This window comes from Triturus cristatus, chromosome 2_1 (genome assembly GCF_964204655.1).
Source record: "Triturus cristatus chromosome 2_1, aTriCri1.1, whole genome shotgun sequence".
In the NCBI taxonomy this organism is placed as follows: Eukaryota; Metazoa; Chordata; class Amphibia; order Caudata; family Salamandridae; genus Triturus; species Triturus cristatus.
Genome location: NC_140581.1, coordinates 9,753,785 through 9,767,844, shown reverse-complemented (window position 1 = coordinate 9,767,844; position 14,060 = coordinate 9,753,785). Strand labels below are relative to the sequence as shown.

General features: G+C 48.6%; 1 protein-coding gene across 2 annotated transcripts in view; it reads left to right on the top strand.

Annotated features, from left to right (window-relative positions):
- LOC146863604 (uncharacterized) overlaps window positions 1-12,763 on the top strand; it is a 426,298-nt gene extending 413,535 nt beyond the window's left edge. For both annotated transcript variants that reach the window (XM_085627625.1, XM_085627626.1), the window contains exons 9-10: window positions 1,565-1,671; window positions 6,601-12,763. In XM_085627625.1, the coding sequence (XP_085483751.1) occupies window positions 1,565-1,671; window positions 6,601-6,830 (337 nt within the window). In that variant the 3' untranslated portion in view covers window positions 6,831-12,763. The remainder of the gene's footprint in view (window positions 1-1,564; window positions 1,672-6,600) is intronic.
- The last annotated feature ends 1,297 nt before the right edge of the window (window positions 12,764-14,060 follow it).

Here is a 14,060-nt window from a genome sequence, read left to right as displayed (position 1 = left end):
TCAGGAACTGAGCCCTGCTGCAGCAAAAAATGGCAAAATCCTGCCAGCTGCAACCAAGACTCAACAACTGGTCTGGCTGCCCTTCCTGAGAACTGCAAGGTCTCCTAGAAACCCTGAAGACCTTCCAGTCTTCACCAATCACCAATGAACCTCTCTTTGGGCTAGAGCCTTCAGTCCCCGGTGACAGCTGGCAAAGAGCCATGGTGGTTGAGTACCAGCACTTTCATCGATGTGACTCACCACTGTAAAGGAACTTGCAGCATGCCTCCATCACCTCGAGGGATCCTCTCACCACAGCGAATGATGCTGGCAACAGCCCCACTCCTGAGAGCCCGTACCCTACTGATGGGGGCTTTGATGGCAGAAGCAACAACCTTGGCACGGTCGCGTCTCCTCAGTGGCGGTCTGCTCGCAACCCGCCTGGGGCCAGACTGCTGCTGCTGAACTCCAACCTCCAACACCCAAGGCTTCTGGGTTCCTGGGCTCCTGCTACAGAGGTACATTGACTCCTGCTGTACCTCAACAATGGACCCTCAAAGATCTTCATCTTGTCGGTAAAGAAGACCTCCAACCACTCCAGGTAGCGTGGTCATTCGAAACTCCTCAGTGGAATCCTTCCAGCGACCACAAGACCTACTGCATCAGCGGTACTCCCCCAACCAAGCCTGCATCTTCATTCCAGCAACCTCAACCGCGGGGTGGGGGTGCTCACATAAAATGACCATGAGCTGCTGCCTGCGACGGTGACGCATTGGCAATCCACTGAACTCAATACAAAGAACCCCGCTCCATTGCCGTCTGCACTGTCCACGATGGTAAATATTTAACGCTATCGATCGCCGAGTGCGCAGATACTGAAGGTGGTGCATACTTTGAGCTACTTCTCTTTTGTTTTGAATTTCAAGTAATTTAAAGCTGTACAAAGTAAATCTCCTATTTGAAGTTTTGCTTCTCAAAAATATATAAGGATTAGTGTTATTTTTATACAACATTTGTATCAGATTTATTCTTGAGTGTGTGACGCTCGCCCTCTCTACCACAAAATAGAGTGTTAGTACTATCTATTTTACCACTATACCTCTTCCTGGGGATTCTTGGACTCCACATAATGTGCTTCGTTTTAGTTCACTGTACAGAGGGCCAGCCACCTACACAGACTCTACCGGAAAGCAAAATATGATCCCTGGAAATGTTTCAATTGATCATAACTACTGGTAAGTACCCAAAGCTGCATTCCATTCCATCAATGTTTGATCCTCTGCCATTATGGATTAGAGCTAGGAACGTGTGACCCAGCCGATCACCAAATCTCTTGAGCTTGCATTTCTACTCCTAGGCATCCAACTACTGCTAGTTGTAAAGCACAAACACTCAGCAACCCTGTCAAATGCACCCCACATTCACCGCACTTTACAGTGACCTGCACTTTACTCATAGTGGCTTTTGTGCATGAATGTGGCAAACCTTCACTGATGAAAGACCAATGCAGCAAAAAGATTAAAAGGAGGAAGCCTGACCTCTGAACTTTGAGTGGTGCCTCACATTGTGTCCTTGTGATTTACAGAGAGATGATCACAAAGGAGATCTTGAGTGGAGACTGGGAGAAGGTCCTGAAGCTGTCCATGATCGCTGCTCATCCACTGGCATCGGAGAACCTCTGGCAGGATGCAGGTATGTGAGGGAGGGATCCACACACAGGTAGCATCAGTGAGTGATGCTAAGGAGAGAACCTCAGGCAGGAGGCAGGTATGTGATTGAATGAGTGCCACACAGGAAGGATCAGTGAGTGATGCTAAAGATAGAACCTCTGGCAGGATGCAGGTATGTGAGGGAGGGATCCACACACAGGTAGCATCAGTGAGCGACACTAAGGAGAGAACCTCTGGCAGGATGCAGGTATGTCATGGAGAGATCCACACAGAGGTTGAATCAGTGAGGGACACTAAAGCTGGAACCTCAGGCAGGATGCAGGTATTTGATGGAGAGATCCACACACAGGTAGTTTCACTGAGTGACTCTAAGGAGAGAACCTCAGGCAGGATGCAGGTATGTGAGGGAGGGATTCACACAGCGGTTGAATCAGTGAGGGACACTAAAGCTGGAACCTCAGGCAGGAGGCAGGTATGTGATGGAATGAGTGCCACACAGGAAGGATCAGTGATGGATGCTAAAGATAGAACCTTAGAAAGGGTGCTAGATCATGAGTGAGAGATTCACCCACAGGTAGCGTCAGTGAGGGACACTAAAGATGGAACCTCAGACAAGATGCATGCATATGATGGAGGGGTTCACATAGAGGTGGAATCATTGAGGGACACTAAAGATGGAACCTCTGGCAGGAGGCAGGTATGTGATGGAATGAGTGCCACACAGGAAGGATCAGTGATGGATGCTAAAGATAGAACCTTAGGCAGGATGCTAGATCATGAGTGAGAGATTCACCCACAGGTAGCATCAGTGAGGGACACTAAAGATGGAACCTCAGGCAGGATGCAAGTATGCGATGGAAGGATTCACACAGAGGTGGAATCAATGAGGGACATTAAAGATGGAACCTCAGACAGGAGGCAGGTATGTGATGGAATGAGTGCCACACAGGAAGGATCAGTGATGGATGCTAAAGATAGAACCTTAGGCAGGATGCATGCATATGATGGAGGGGTTCACATAGAGGTGGAATCATTGAGGGACACTAAAGATGGAACCTCAGGCAGGATGCAAGTATGTGATGGAAGGATTCACACAGAGGTGGAATCAATGAGGGACATTAAAGATGGAACCTGAGACAGGAGGCAGGTATGTGAGGGAAAGAGTGGCACACAGGAGGGATCAGTGAGTGATGATAAGGACAGAACCTCAGGCAGGATGCATGTATTATGATGGAGGGATCCACACACAGACAGCATCAGTGAGGGACACTAAAGATGGAACCTCAGGCAGGATGCAAGTATGTGATGGAGTGATTCACACAGAGGTGGAATCAATGAGGTACACTAAAGATGGAACCTCAGACAGGAGCCAGGTATGTGAGGGAGAGATTCACACACAGGTAGCATCAGTCAGTGATGCTAAGGACAGAACCTCAGGCAGGATGCAGGTATGTGATGGAGGGATTCACACAGAGGTTGAATCAGTGAGGGACATAAAGCTGGAACCTCAGACAGGAGGCAGCTATGTGATTGAATGAGTGCCACACAGGAAGGATCAGTGAGTGATGCTAAAGATAGAACCTCTGGCAGGAGCCAGGTATGTGAGGGAGAGATTCACACACAGGTAGCATCAGTCAGTGATACTAAGGAGAGAACCTCAGGCAGGATGCAGGTATGTGATGGAGGGATCCACACACAGGTAGCATCAGTGAGGGACACTAAGGAGAGAACCTCTGGCAGGATGCAGGTATGTCATGGAGAGATCCACACAGAGGTTGAATCAGTGAGGGACACTAAAGCTGGAACCTCAGGCAGGATGCAGGTATGTGATGGAGAGATCCACACAGGTAGTTTCACTGAGTGACTCTAAGGAGAGAACCTCAGGCAGGATGCAGGTATGTGAGGGAGGGATTCACACAGCGGTTGAATCAGTGAGGGACACTAAAGCTGGAACCTCAGGCAGGAGGCAGGTATGTGATGGAATGAGTGCCACACAGGAAGGATCAGTGATGGATGCTAAAGATAGAACCTTAGAAAGGGTGCTAGATCATGAGTGAAAGATTCACCCACAGGTAGCGTCAGTGAGGGACAGTAAAGATGGAACCTCAGACAAGATGCATGCATATGATGGAGGGGTTCACATAGAGGTGGAATCATTGAGGGACACTAAAGATGGAACCTCTGGCAGGAGGCAGGTATGTGATGGAATGAGTGCCACACAGGAAGGATCAGTGATGGATGCTACAGATAGAACCTTAGGCAGGATGCTAGATCATGAGTGAGAGATTCACCCACAGGTAGCATCAGTGAGGGACACTAAAGATGGAACCTCAGGCAGGATGCAAGTATGTGATGGAAGGATTCACACAGAGGTGGAATCAATGAGGGACATTAAAGATGGAACCTCAGACAGGAGGCAGGTATGTGATGGAATGAGTGCCACACAGGAAGGATCAGTGATGGATGCTAACGATAGAACCTTAGGCAGGATGCATGCATATGATGGAGGGGTTCACATAGAAGTGGATTCATTGAGGGACACTAAAGATGGAACCTCAGGCAGGATGCAAGTATGTGATGGAAGGATTCACACAGAGGTGGAACCAATGAGGGACATTAAAGATGGAACCTGAGACAGGAGGCAGGTATGTGAGGGAAAGAGTGGCACACAGGAAGGATCAGTGAGTGATGCTAAGGACAGAACCTCAGGCAGGATGCATGTATTATGATGGAGGGATCCACACACGGACAGCATCAGTGAGGGACACTAAAGATGGAACCTCAGGCAGGATGCAAGTATGTGATGGAGGGATTCACACAGAGGTGGAATCAATGAGGGACACTAAAGATGGAACCTCAGACAGGAGGCAGGTATGTGAGGGAGAGATTCACACACAGGTAGCATCAGTCAGTGATGCTAAGGAGAGAACCTCAGGCAGGATGCAGGTATGTGATGGAGGGATTCACACAGAGGTTGAATCAGTGAGGGACACTAAAGCTGGAACCTCAGACAGGAGGCAGCTATGTGATTGAATGAGTGCCACACAGGAAGGATCAGTGAGTGATGCTAAAGATAGAACCTCTGGCAGGATGCAGGTATGTGAGGGAGGGATCCACACACAGGTAGCATCAGTGAGGGACACTAAGGAGAGAACCTCTGGCAGGATGCAGGTATGTCATTGAGAGATCCACACAGAGGTTGAATCAGTGAGGGACACTAAAGCTGGAACCTCAGGCAGGAGGCAGGTATGTGATGGAGAGATCCACACACAGGTAGTTTCACTGAGTGACTCTAAGGAGAGAACCTCAGGCAGGATGCAGGTATGTGAGGGAGGGATTCACACAGCGGTTGAATCAGTGAGGGACACTAAAGCTGGAACCTCAGGCAGGAGGCAGGTATGTGATGGAATGAGTGCCACACAGGAAGGATCAGTGATGGATGCTAAAGATAGAACCTTAGGCAGGATGCTAGATCATGAGTGAGAGATTCACCCACAGGTAGCGTCAGTGAGGGACACTAAAGATGGAACCTCAGACAAGATGCATGCATATGATGGAGGGGTGCACACAGAGGTGGAATCATTGAGGGACACTAAAGATGGAACCCCTGGCAGGAGGCAGGTATGTGATGGAATGAGTGCCACACAGGAAGGATCAGTGATGGATGCTAAAGATAGAACCTTAGAAAGGGTGCTAGATCTGAGTGAGAGATTCACCCACAGGGAGCATCAGTGAGGGACACTAAAGATGAAACCTCAGACAAGATGCATGCATATGATGGAGGGGTTCACATAGAGGTGGAATCATTGAGGGACACTAAAGATGGAACCTCAGGCAGGATGCAAGTATGTGATGGAAGGATTCACACAGAGGTGGAATCAATGAGGGACATTAAAGATGGAACCTCAGGGAAGAGGCAGGTATGTGAGGGAAAGAGTGGCACACAGGAAGGATCAGTGAGTGATGCTAAGGACAGAACCTCAGGCAGGATGCATGTATTATGATGGAGGGATCCACACACAGACAGCATCAGTGAGGGACACTAAAGATGGAACCTCAGGCAGGATGCAAGTATGTGATGGAGGGATTCACACCGAGGTGGAATCAATGAGGGACACTAAAGATGGAACCTCAGACAGGAGGCAGGTATGTGAGGGAGAGATTCACACACAGGTAGCATCAGTCAGTGATGCTAAGGACAGAACCTCAGGCAGGATGCAGGTATGTGATGGAGGGATTCACACAGAGGTTGAATCAGTGAGGGACACTAAATATTGAACCTCAGGCAGGAGGCAGGTATGTGATGGAAAGAGTGACACAGGAAGGATCAGTGGTGGACGCTAAAGACAGAACCTCAGGCAGGATGCTAGTATGTAATGGGAAGAGTGACAAACAGGAAGCATCAGTGATGGACGTTAAAGATAGCGCCTCAGCAGGATGCTAGATTGTGAGGGAGAGATTTACACACAGGTAGCATCAGTAAGGGACACTAAAGATGGAACCTCAGGCAGGATGCAGGTGTGCATTGATGGAATTCTATGAAGCGTGAAGCATTAGCATGGATGTGTGGGTGGGTGCCTGTGATGTCCCCTGGGTGGGTCTCTGGATGCAGGTACCACAACCCATGACACATGAAGCATTAGCTCTGCTGTTTCAACCCATTGATGAGTTTGTTTCTAAGGTAGGTTCTCCAGATGTTGAAGCATGTGATGTCTGAAGCACCGATAATGATGCATTTGTTCATGTGTGTGGTGGAACCCCTGGATGGCCATGACATCATACATGAATCCTTAACTATCCTGTATCTACTGCTGGAGGGTCTCAAGTGCTAAAGCCCATGAGATGAAGCAATAGCATTGATTCCCCCTGAGTGGGTCCCCGAGATGCAGATGTTGACACCAAGAGACATCAAGGGGCATCAAGCAATAGTTTCTATGTTTCTCATTCACAGCCCTGCAGTTTCCACATGTAAAGATCTCATCTGCAAGATCCATGTCGGATGAAGGCACCAAGGCCTATTACCAGATGGGCTTTTACCAGCTACTGAACCACTACGGGCAGCTGAACGTCCTTCAGGATACGCAGCGGAATGCACTCGAATCATGGGTCGCACAAGAGTCGTACTTGCAGAATGGCACGCCTGAATACCAGCAGATCCTGGAGGGTCTCCGCCAGGAGTAGGACTGTCTCCCCTGAGACCCCATCTCAGGAGAGAACTGCTTATCGATGGGGCAAAGATCTAGAACAGTTTCCTCTGCACAGTATCCAGGGAGGTAGAGGTGGCCTTTACTAGTGTTCTGTTTCGAGCTGTGTATTATTCATCTTCAATAAGGTGATAGAGCAGAGGTAGTGTAGGTGATGTCAGCCTCATAAGTCCAAGAGTTGCTGTAAGATGCGTGGGAGCCAGGGGACCACGAAGCAGGGGAGAGTGAGGAGACATGAATGATCATTCACACACTGTTGGAAAGTGTATTATTAATAGTAGCAAATGTACGTCTGCCACTGGCAATAGGGCCACGAACACAGTTTAGGGCTTCATAATAGGTCTTAGAAAATTATTCCCATGCTCAACACTTGGTAGCGAGCAGGCAGGCTTAACTTCAAAGACAGGTATGTAAAGCATTTAAAAACACCAATACAGTAAATAATCAAGACACAACACACAATAAAATTCCAACACAAATTTATAGAAATTGCAAATATTTGTATCCTTAAAATGACACCAAAACGGAACAAATCCAATATAGGGAACAAGGGATATGAATTTGTAAAGATTTGGCACTATATAGCACATAGAAACCTTTAGCGCATAGTGGTACATTTGGTCACGCTTTACCGGTACAAATTCAAAGTTTCAGGCTGACTGTGATGGAGCCCTGCGTGGCTACCCCCAGCGGTAAGTCTCGGTCAAAATGTTTACCTTCTGACTTAGAAACTTTTCTGGAGCTTTTCTTCCCAGGGTCCCTTGAGGCTCTCAGCCAGTCCGTATTTGGTGAGTGTTCCATAGCTTGCTTGTGATGAGCTCCTGGTCAAACTTATGGAAGTCAGACCTCTGGAGCTTTCCAGAGGGATGAACCAGAGGTCCAGGCTGGCATACGGTTGAAGGTGGGCAGCTTGATTCTCGCGGTGGGTCCTGGTCGCCACTCCTACATTACGGTCTTAGAAACTTTTACAGAGCTTTTCCTTCAGGGTCCCTTGATGCTCTTCACCAGGCCGGCTTCGATGTGGGTTCGCTGGCGTGGGTTTCAGCTTACTCCCGGACAAACTCTGGAAGTCTGACCACCGTAGCTTTTCAGTGGGACAAACCTGGATGACTGGCCTGCTCGCAATTGGGGTCGCCGGCTTGGCTGGCGAGTTTGAGTTGCTCCACTTATGGAGCTTTTTTCCAAAAGTGCTCCAAAGTTCTCCAAACTTCTGGAACTTCTTCCTGAAGTTACCCAAAGGGTTTCACAGTGTCCAAAACTTACTCCAAGGGCCTGGAAGCTCCAAGATGGTCCTTCAAAGTTTGGGACTTCAGTCACCACAATTCGCTTGGACATAACCATTACAAATCCACTGGTAGTTGTACAGGCTGGGGATTCTTGGTGGTGATGGTCCAGGTGAGCTCTGTTAACCTGTAGCTTGCAGAGAGTCCACTATTTAGTCCTTTTGAAGCAAGGTAGTCCACAGGGATGTAGTTCTAGATTGTGCAGCAGGCGCAGTCTTCAGCGTGCAGGGCCTGGTTGGTGCAAATCAAACTTCTCAGCATGCCCCCTTCATCTTCCTTGAGTTTCAAGCAGCAGATCTGAGATGCTCTGCCCCACTCAGACACGTATTCCAAGTTCTCTGGGTCAAACCGGGGGGTCACTCTTGTCCAATGAGGTACAGGGTAACACCCCAGGGTTTGACCACATCCTACAAAGTGTGGCACTGTTTTCTCCCAGAGAGCACCATGTCTAAGCTCACCATCAGGATGGTCCATCTCCACACTGTCCCCCGTTACATCTGCTCGTTCCTTCCTTAATCCCACCATTTGGTTGGGTTCAAGCGGTAGGGCTTCAAGAGGATGCTTTATGATCCCTCTCCCTTGCTCTAGCATTCCTATGTAGCAGAACCCAGTGCGGCTCGCTGACCCCTTGAGATCGAATCACTTTATCAAGGCAGCCTGGCTAATTCACTTAACTCTGACCAATCAGGACAGTCCGCTGGAAGGCTGAACAGGCGAAAAAGTCTTACAACTTCTCGTCTGTACATTTTAGGAGATATTCAACAGTAGCACAGTGTTGGATTTATCAATAACATTCTAGGAAGTCCTCGATCTGTATTTTATGATTATGCTAGCAGGAATTATTAGCTAATAACTTCTTGCCACGTGAACCTGTTTGGCTGGAGATCTGCAATGGGGGAAATGAACTGCGCAATTTCTCCAACACCAGGGCTTATAAAACCTGTTTTATAAGGACCCTGCCGATATCTACAGGACCCCCCCCCCCAGAACAGCTGGGGAGACTTTGGGGGTCCTGAATATGTCAAAATACTGCAGATCCTCATTTCACAGGCCTCCTGGCACAAACGTCGATTTTGGGAAGCACTGTACTGCAATGTGGAGAGTAAAATGTGCAATTTCACTAACGCCAGGGCATATAAAAACCATGTTATAAGCACTCTTCATATAAAGATCAGAGCCCCCCACCCCTGGGACACCTAGGGGAGACCCGGAGGTAACTAATATGTAAACACATTGTAGTTTATTAATTTTAAGTGCCCCAATACCAAAGTCGAGTTTGGGCACAACTAGCATTTTAAAATCAGTCCTGCAACACAGGGCTGCTTTTAAACTGACCTCAGGTCTCAGCAGTGCACACATGCAAGTACAGAAAGGGCTGCTGTCTCTAAACTGCCATGCCCTATCATATGCTAGGGACATAGAGGTAGATTTAATCCCCCTGCCCTATTATGTACTAGGGCCTTTATAGGGGTGGTCATGCCAATCTGAGGGGTACCCTAACCTAAAGTGCACCCTAGTGTGTGTAGGTGTTTTCACTGTATTCTAAGTGTGTTTTCAGCATTACACTGGCCCTGGGCCTGGTTAGGCAGAGCCCAGGGTCAGTCAGAGTCAGTTACCACCAGTCACCAAAATGTGGGGATGCCCAGGGCACAGGATGGCTTTGCAACACACACCCTATATGAATAAAATGACGAGGGAACACAGCTGACGGTCCCAGTGTTGAAAATGCATTGAGTTGATGCCTGGGGTCCAATCCTACCCTACATAGGGTCCCAGTCAGACGCTCGCTGCCTGCAGGCTGTTGAATACTGCAAGTGGGAAGAAAAAGACCAACTGGGTAGTGAGAGCGAGCAGTGTGTTCAACACGTGATATTAATGTTATCTGCTGGTATGGCGCACCCTGCCTGCGACAATACCTGGTCGAGTAGCGCTACTGCCACGACTGCTACACAACTTCATGAACCTCCCCGTATACATCCAGATGAGTTTTTTCAGACATTTGAGAAATGCAAGCGGAAGTGCATATGGCCCACTTCCCGTCTGAGGGTGGCGTTGATGACATTTTACGCACCCTTAGCCCAGGGTAGCTTTGTGGTGCAGCTTATGGAACACTATTATTAGGCCTCCCAGATTCAATGGGTGGGCGGCTGGATGGCTGGCAAGCAGTTGGAGGACACAGCCCCAACCTGCCCGCCTGGACTCTGGCGTCTACCATCTATCCATCACATGCCCACACTAGACCGCCTGCGCCTATATTCCGAGCGTTGCCCTCAGCTGCTATCAGAGGTGCCACACTCCTTATGCACTAGCGATGGTCGTCATTGGCACTCCGAGGGGTAACGTCTTCACTTCCGCTGCAGAGCTCACTGTATGGCATGCCTGAGGCGTCCATACATGGTATGACCTATTATCAGCACGCCCTTATTGCTTAGGAGACATTCCTGGCGGATACGGGTTTACGCCCTGCCATTTCTATGATATAATTGCACGTTATCCTCACTGTGGGGCAAATAGGGTGATTTATGCCACGAGCGCTCAACTCATCTCACCGTTCAGTACCTCCATGTGATAGGATCCGGAGAACATCTGCTACGTTGGTTTGCGACTCGCTATGTATCCAGACCGCAGTCCCCCTAGCAACTCTTAGACAGCGGTGGAAGGCTGACCTTACCCATCCTTGCACAGATCAACAGTGGGCGGCTCGGCATGTTCCACGAAACACTCGCTCCAAGGTCATACAAATTTACATCATACATAGGGCATACCTAACTCCTACTGAAATCAAGGCATCTATCTCCGGAAGGATGCTGCTTGCCCTCTGCCTTCAGCATGGCACAGGTTTACTGCACGTGTTCAGCAGGAGTACTGGCATGGGTTACATCTCACCGCCCTGCTTGTATGGACGCCAGGGCGGACCCACTTGCGAGATATGCATACTGGGCTTGTATCGGCAGAGTAGAAACAGCAAAGCTATGTCAAGGTTCCTGGACCCAGGCTTCATATCAGGGGGAGGTGGGGATCTCACGAGCCTCCACCCATGCGGTACCGGACCCTTCTCTCCTTCTTTGGGCGCGGGCAGAGAGTGTCCGCTGACCAGGAAAGACAACTTGGGGCTTCGCAACTACCCTGTAGCTTCCAGCTGGAATACTGTCTTATTTGAATTCCCAGTCTAGACACCACTACTGGACCCTAACCATGGTTGCCATGCCTGGTCCTACGTGACACCGGATTACTGATGTTTTTAGATACGTCGGTGGCCAGGCAGGAACCGCCCTTATTGTCATTATCACATACTATGAAACCATATTGAAACCACGGACCAGGGACATTTAAAGGGGTGGAAGGGGGAGGGGGCATCACTGTGTGGGATTGTATCCTAACTCGATTTAGATCGCTGTTTTCCTTACCTCTTTTTTTGTTTTTCTTTTACATTAGCAACACGCTAGCTGAGTTTCTCATGTTCATGTTGCTCCTTATGCAGTCTACCAGTGCTCTGATTTGCGACAGGATACGTTACCGTTCCAAGGGCTTTATTTACAACACAATGACGCAGCACGGTGCAGCAAGCCATTTTGCTGCGCCGAGATGAGTCTTTTTGAAAAACACAGGAATGCATCATATTTAAAACAATATGGCGCATTCCTGTGCTCTTCCCTTCGCCGGTGCACAATTGGCTGCCATGCGCCTTCACAGGCACCCTCGCACCATGGTGCAAGGGTGTCTGCATTGCGGATGATTGTTTTTGTGCAGGAAGGGACACCTTCCTGCAGAAAAACAATGACAAGACGCGTAGTCCTGTAGTTCTCTTTCTATGTGCACTGTAGAATACAGCACGCGTAGTCCTCTTTCTATGTGCACTGAAGAATGCAGCACACATAGAAAGAGAAAAAGAAATAGAAATAAAAGTATTTCTCCTCGCTGCGCCTCCTTACGTCTTCTCTGGGAGGCGTAGCATCCTGATGCTTTCCCAGGTTTACGAAATGTTGTAAATGTGCGACTTCGGCAGAATCCACGGGTGTTGCGTGGGAACACCCACAGAAACACTCATGGCACGCCCCTTTCACACAAAGTTATGCATGAGAAGGGGGCCATATCTACAAGGCCATGAAAGCCATGCAGGGTGGCCTCGCATGGCCTTGTAAATATGGGACAGCAAAAAAAGTGACGAGCCGGCAGCGCAGGGGGCTTGTAAATAAGCCCCCAGGTTCGTTACAAACAGCGATGTGTTATATTTCCCTGCTTCCACGCGTTTTACGTCATTCTCATAATACCCTAGCATATCCCTTCCGTTCCAATCATGGTCGTCACGTGCTGCACCTATGATGGCTTGACTCTTCGACAGTAATTACGCATCCCTATATACATTTATATCATTTTTGCTTAACCTTGAAAATCTAATGCATATCTTTTTTAAAATAATAATGTAATCTGCTGGGCTTGGCATAAAGTACCGATCACCTTCAGTATGAACGGTCTGTCGACCACTCTTTGGAGATCTGGCGCTCTCCTCCACTCACTACTACTTTCTTATGATTTGGGGGGTTCATGGTGACCCCAAAGTTATCAGGGTCGATTGCATGTGGGCACAAAAAGAATCAATAAAAATAAAATTCATGTACTTGACACCTACATTGTGAAGCTAAAATCTCTCATTTACAGATTAATGTTTTCATGCATGGACAGGGGCGGTCCAGACCCTGGTGAATTACACAGCCATTGACAAAGCCAACAGGTCTCACTTCTAACAAAGTGGGAGATTTCTGTATGTGGTGCCAGGCGTGGGCAGGTGGATGAATGAAAGAATGAGCGAATGGATGGACCCTCAGGTAGGACGCAGGCATGGCTCCTTCTGATGACCTGACTCCTGAGATCCCAGGGTGGGCTTCGGTTGCAACAGGGGGCGTCATTCACCCCTGTTCTATCGGACCCCAAACTCAATACCGAGATGCTTCCCTTTGGGAACTCTCTCAAAGGAGTGGCAGAGAGCATTGAGAGACTTCCTCAAAGAGGAGAGGTGGGTCACTCACTCCCAAGAATACAGTTTACACATTACTGCCAGTTAATACGTTCTGTGCTTTACTTTATAACATTGTGGCACACATAAAACTGAGGCAGCAACAGCAACAAGTATTCAGAAAGACAATACGTTTTGCCTTATTCCCCATTGACTTGCCAATGCTTTTTAGCAATGCTGCACAGCATCAGCAAAAAAAGGAACACGAAATATGATGGCTTGCCAAAGGTGATACTGCTGGCACCTGCATCATTCAATTACTGACTGACGTACTCTCCATTCCCTTAATTATTTTTTAATTTGCCGATCCAAGATGTCAGATGCCAGCTGGTGTGGTAAATAAAACAAAAAGAATGTTCACTGGCACAGAAGCACTTTTTGAAACCAGAGTGACCTGGCAGAATATGTGAGCTCTTGGGTCCTCCAAAACTGTAAAAATAAATAAATAAAAGGTTGGGGAACAATGGTGGAGCTGGCTGGGGGAGGCCGAGGATGGAAAGCAATGTGGAGTGGGATGGAGTGGCACACAAAAGGATTCAGGCAGTTTCAGGGAGAATAAAAGAAGTTGGTGTGGGGGAAGAAGGAGTAGCACAGAGGGTGGAGGTTGTTTTCAACCGGAAAAGCAAGAGAGTGGTGGGGACGAGGGATCAACATGGAACGGGCACACAGCAGCGACTGGGAAAGGAAGCAACACACAAGGACACGAGCAAGTGGGGAAATGAGGGACCAAAATGGAATGCACACACAGCAGGACTGGGAAAGGAAGCAACACACAAGGGGAAGAGCAAGAGGTTGGGTGAGGGACCAACATGGATCACGCACACAGCAGCGACTGGGAAAGAAAGCAACACAAAAGGGCGAGAGCTAGTGGGTGGGACGAGGGACCAACATGGAACGTGCACACAGCAGC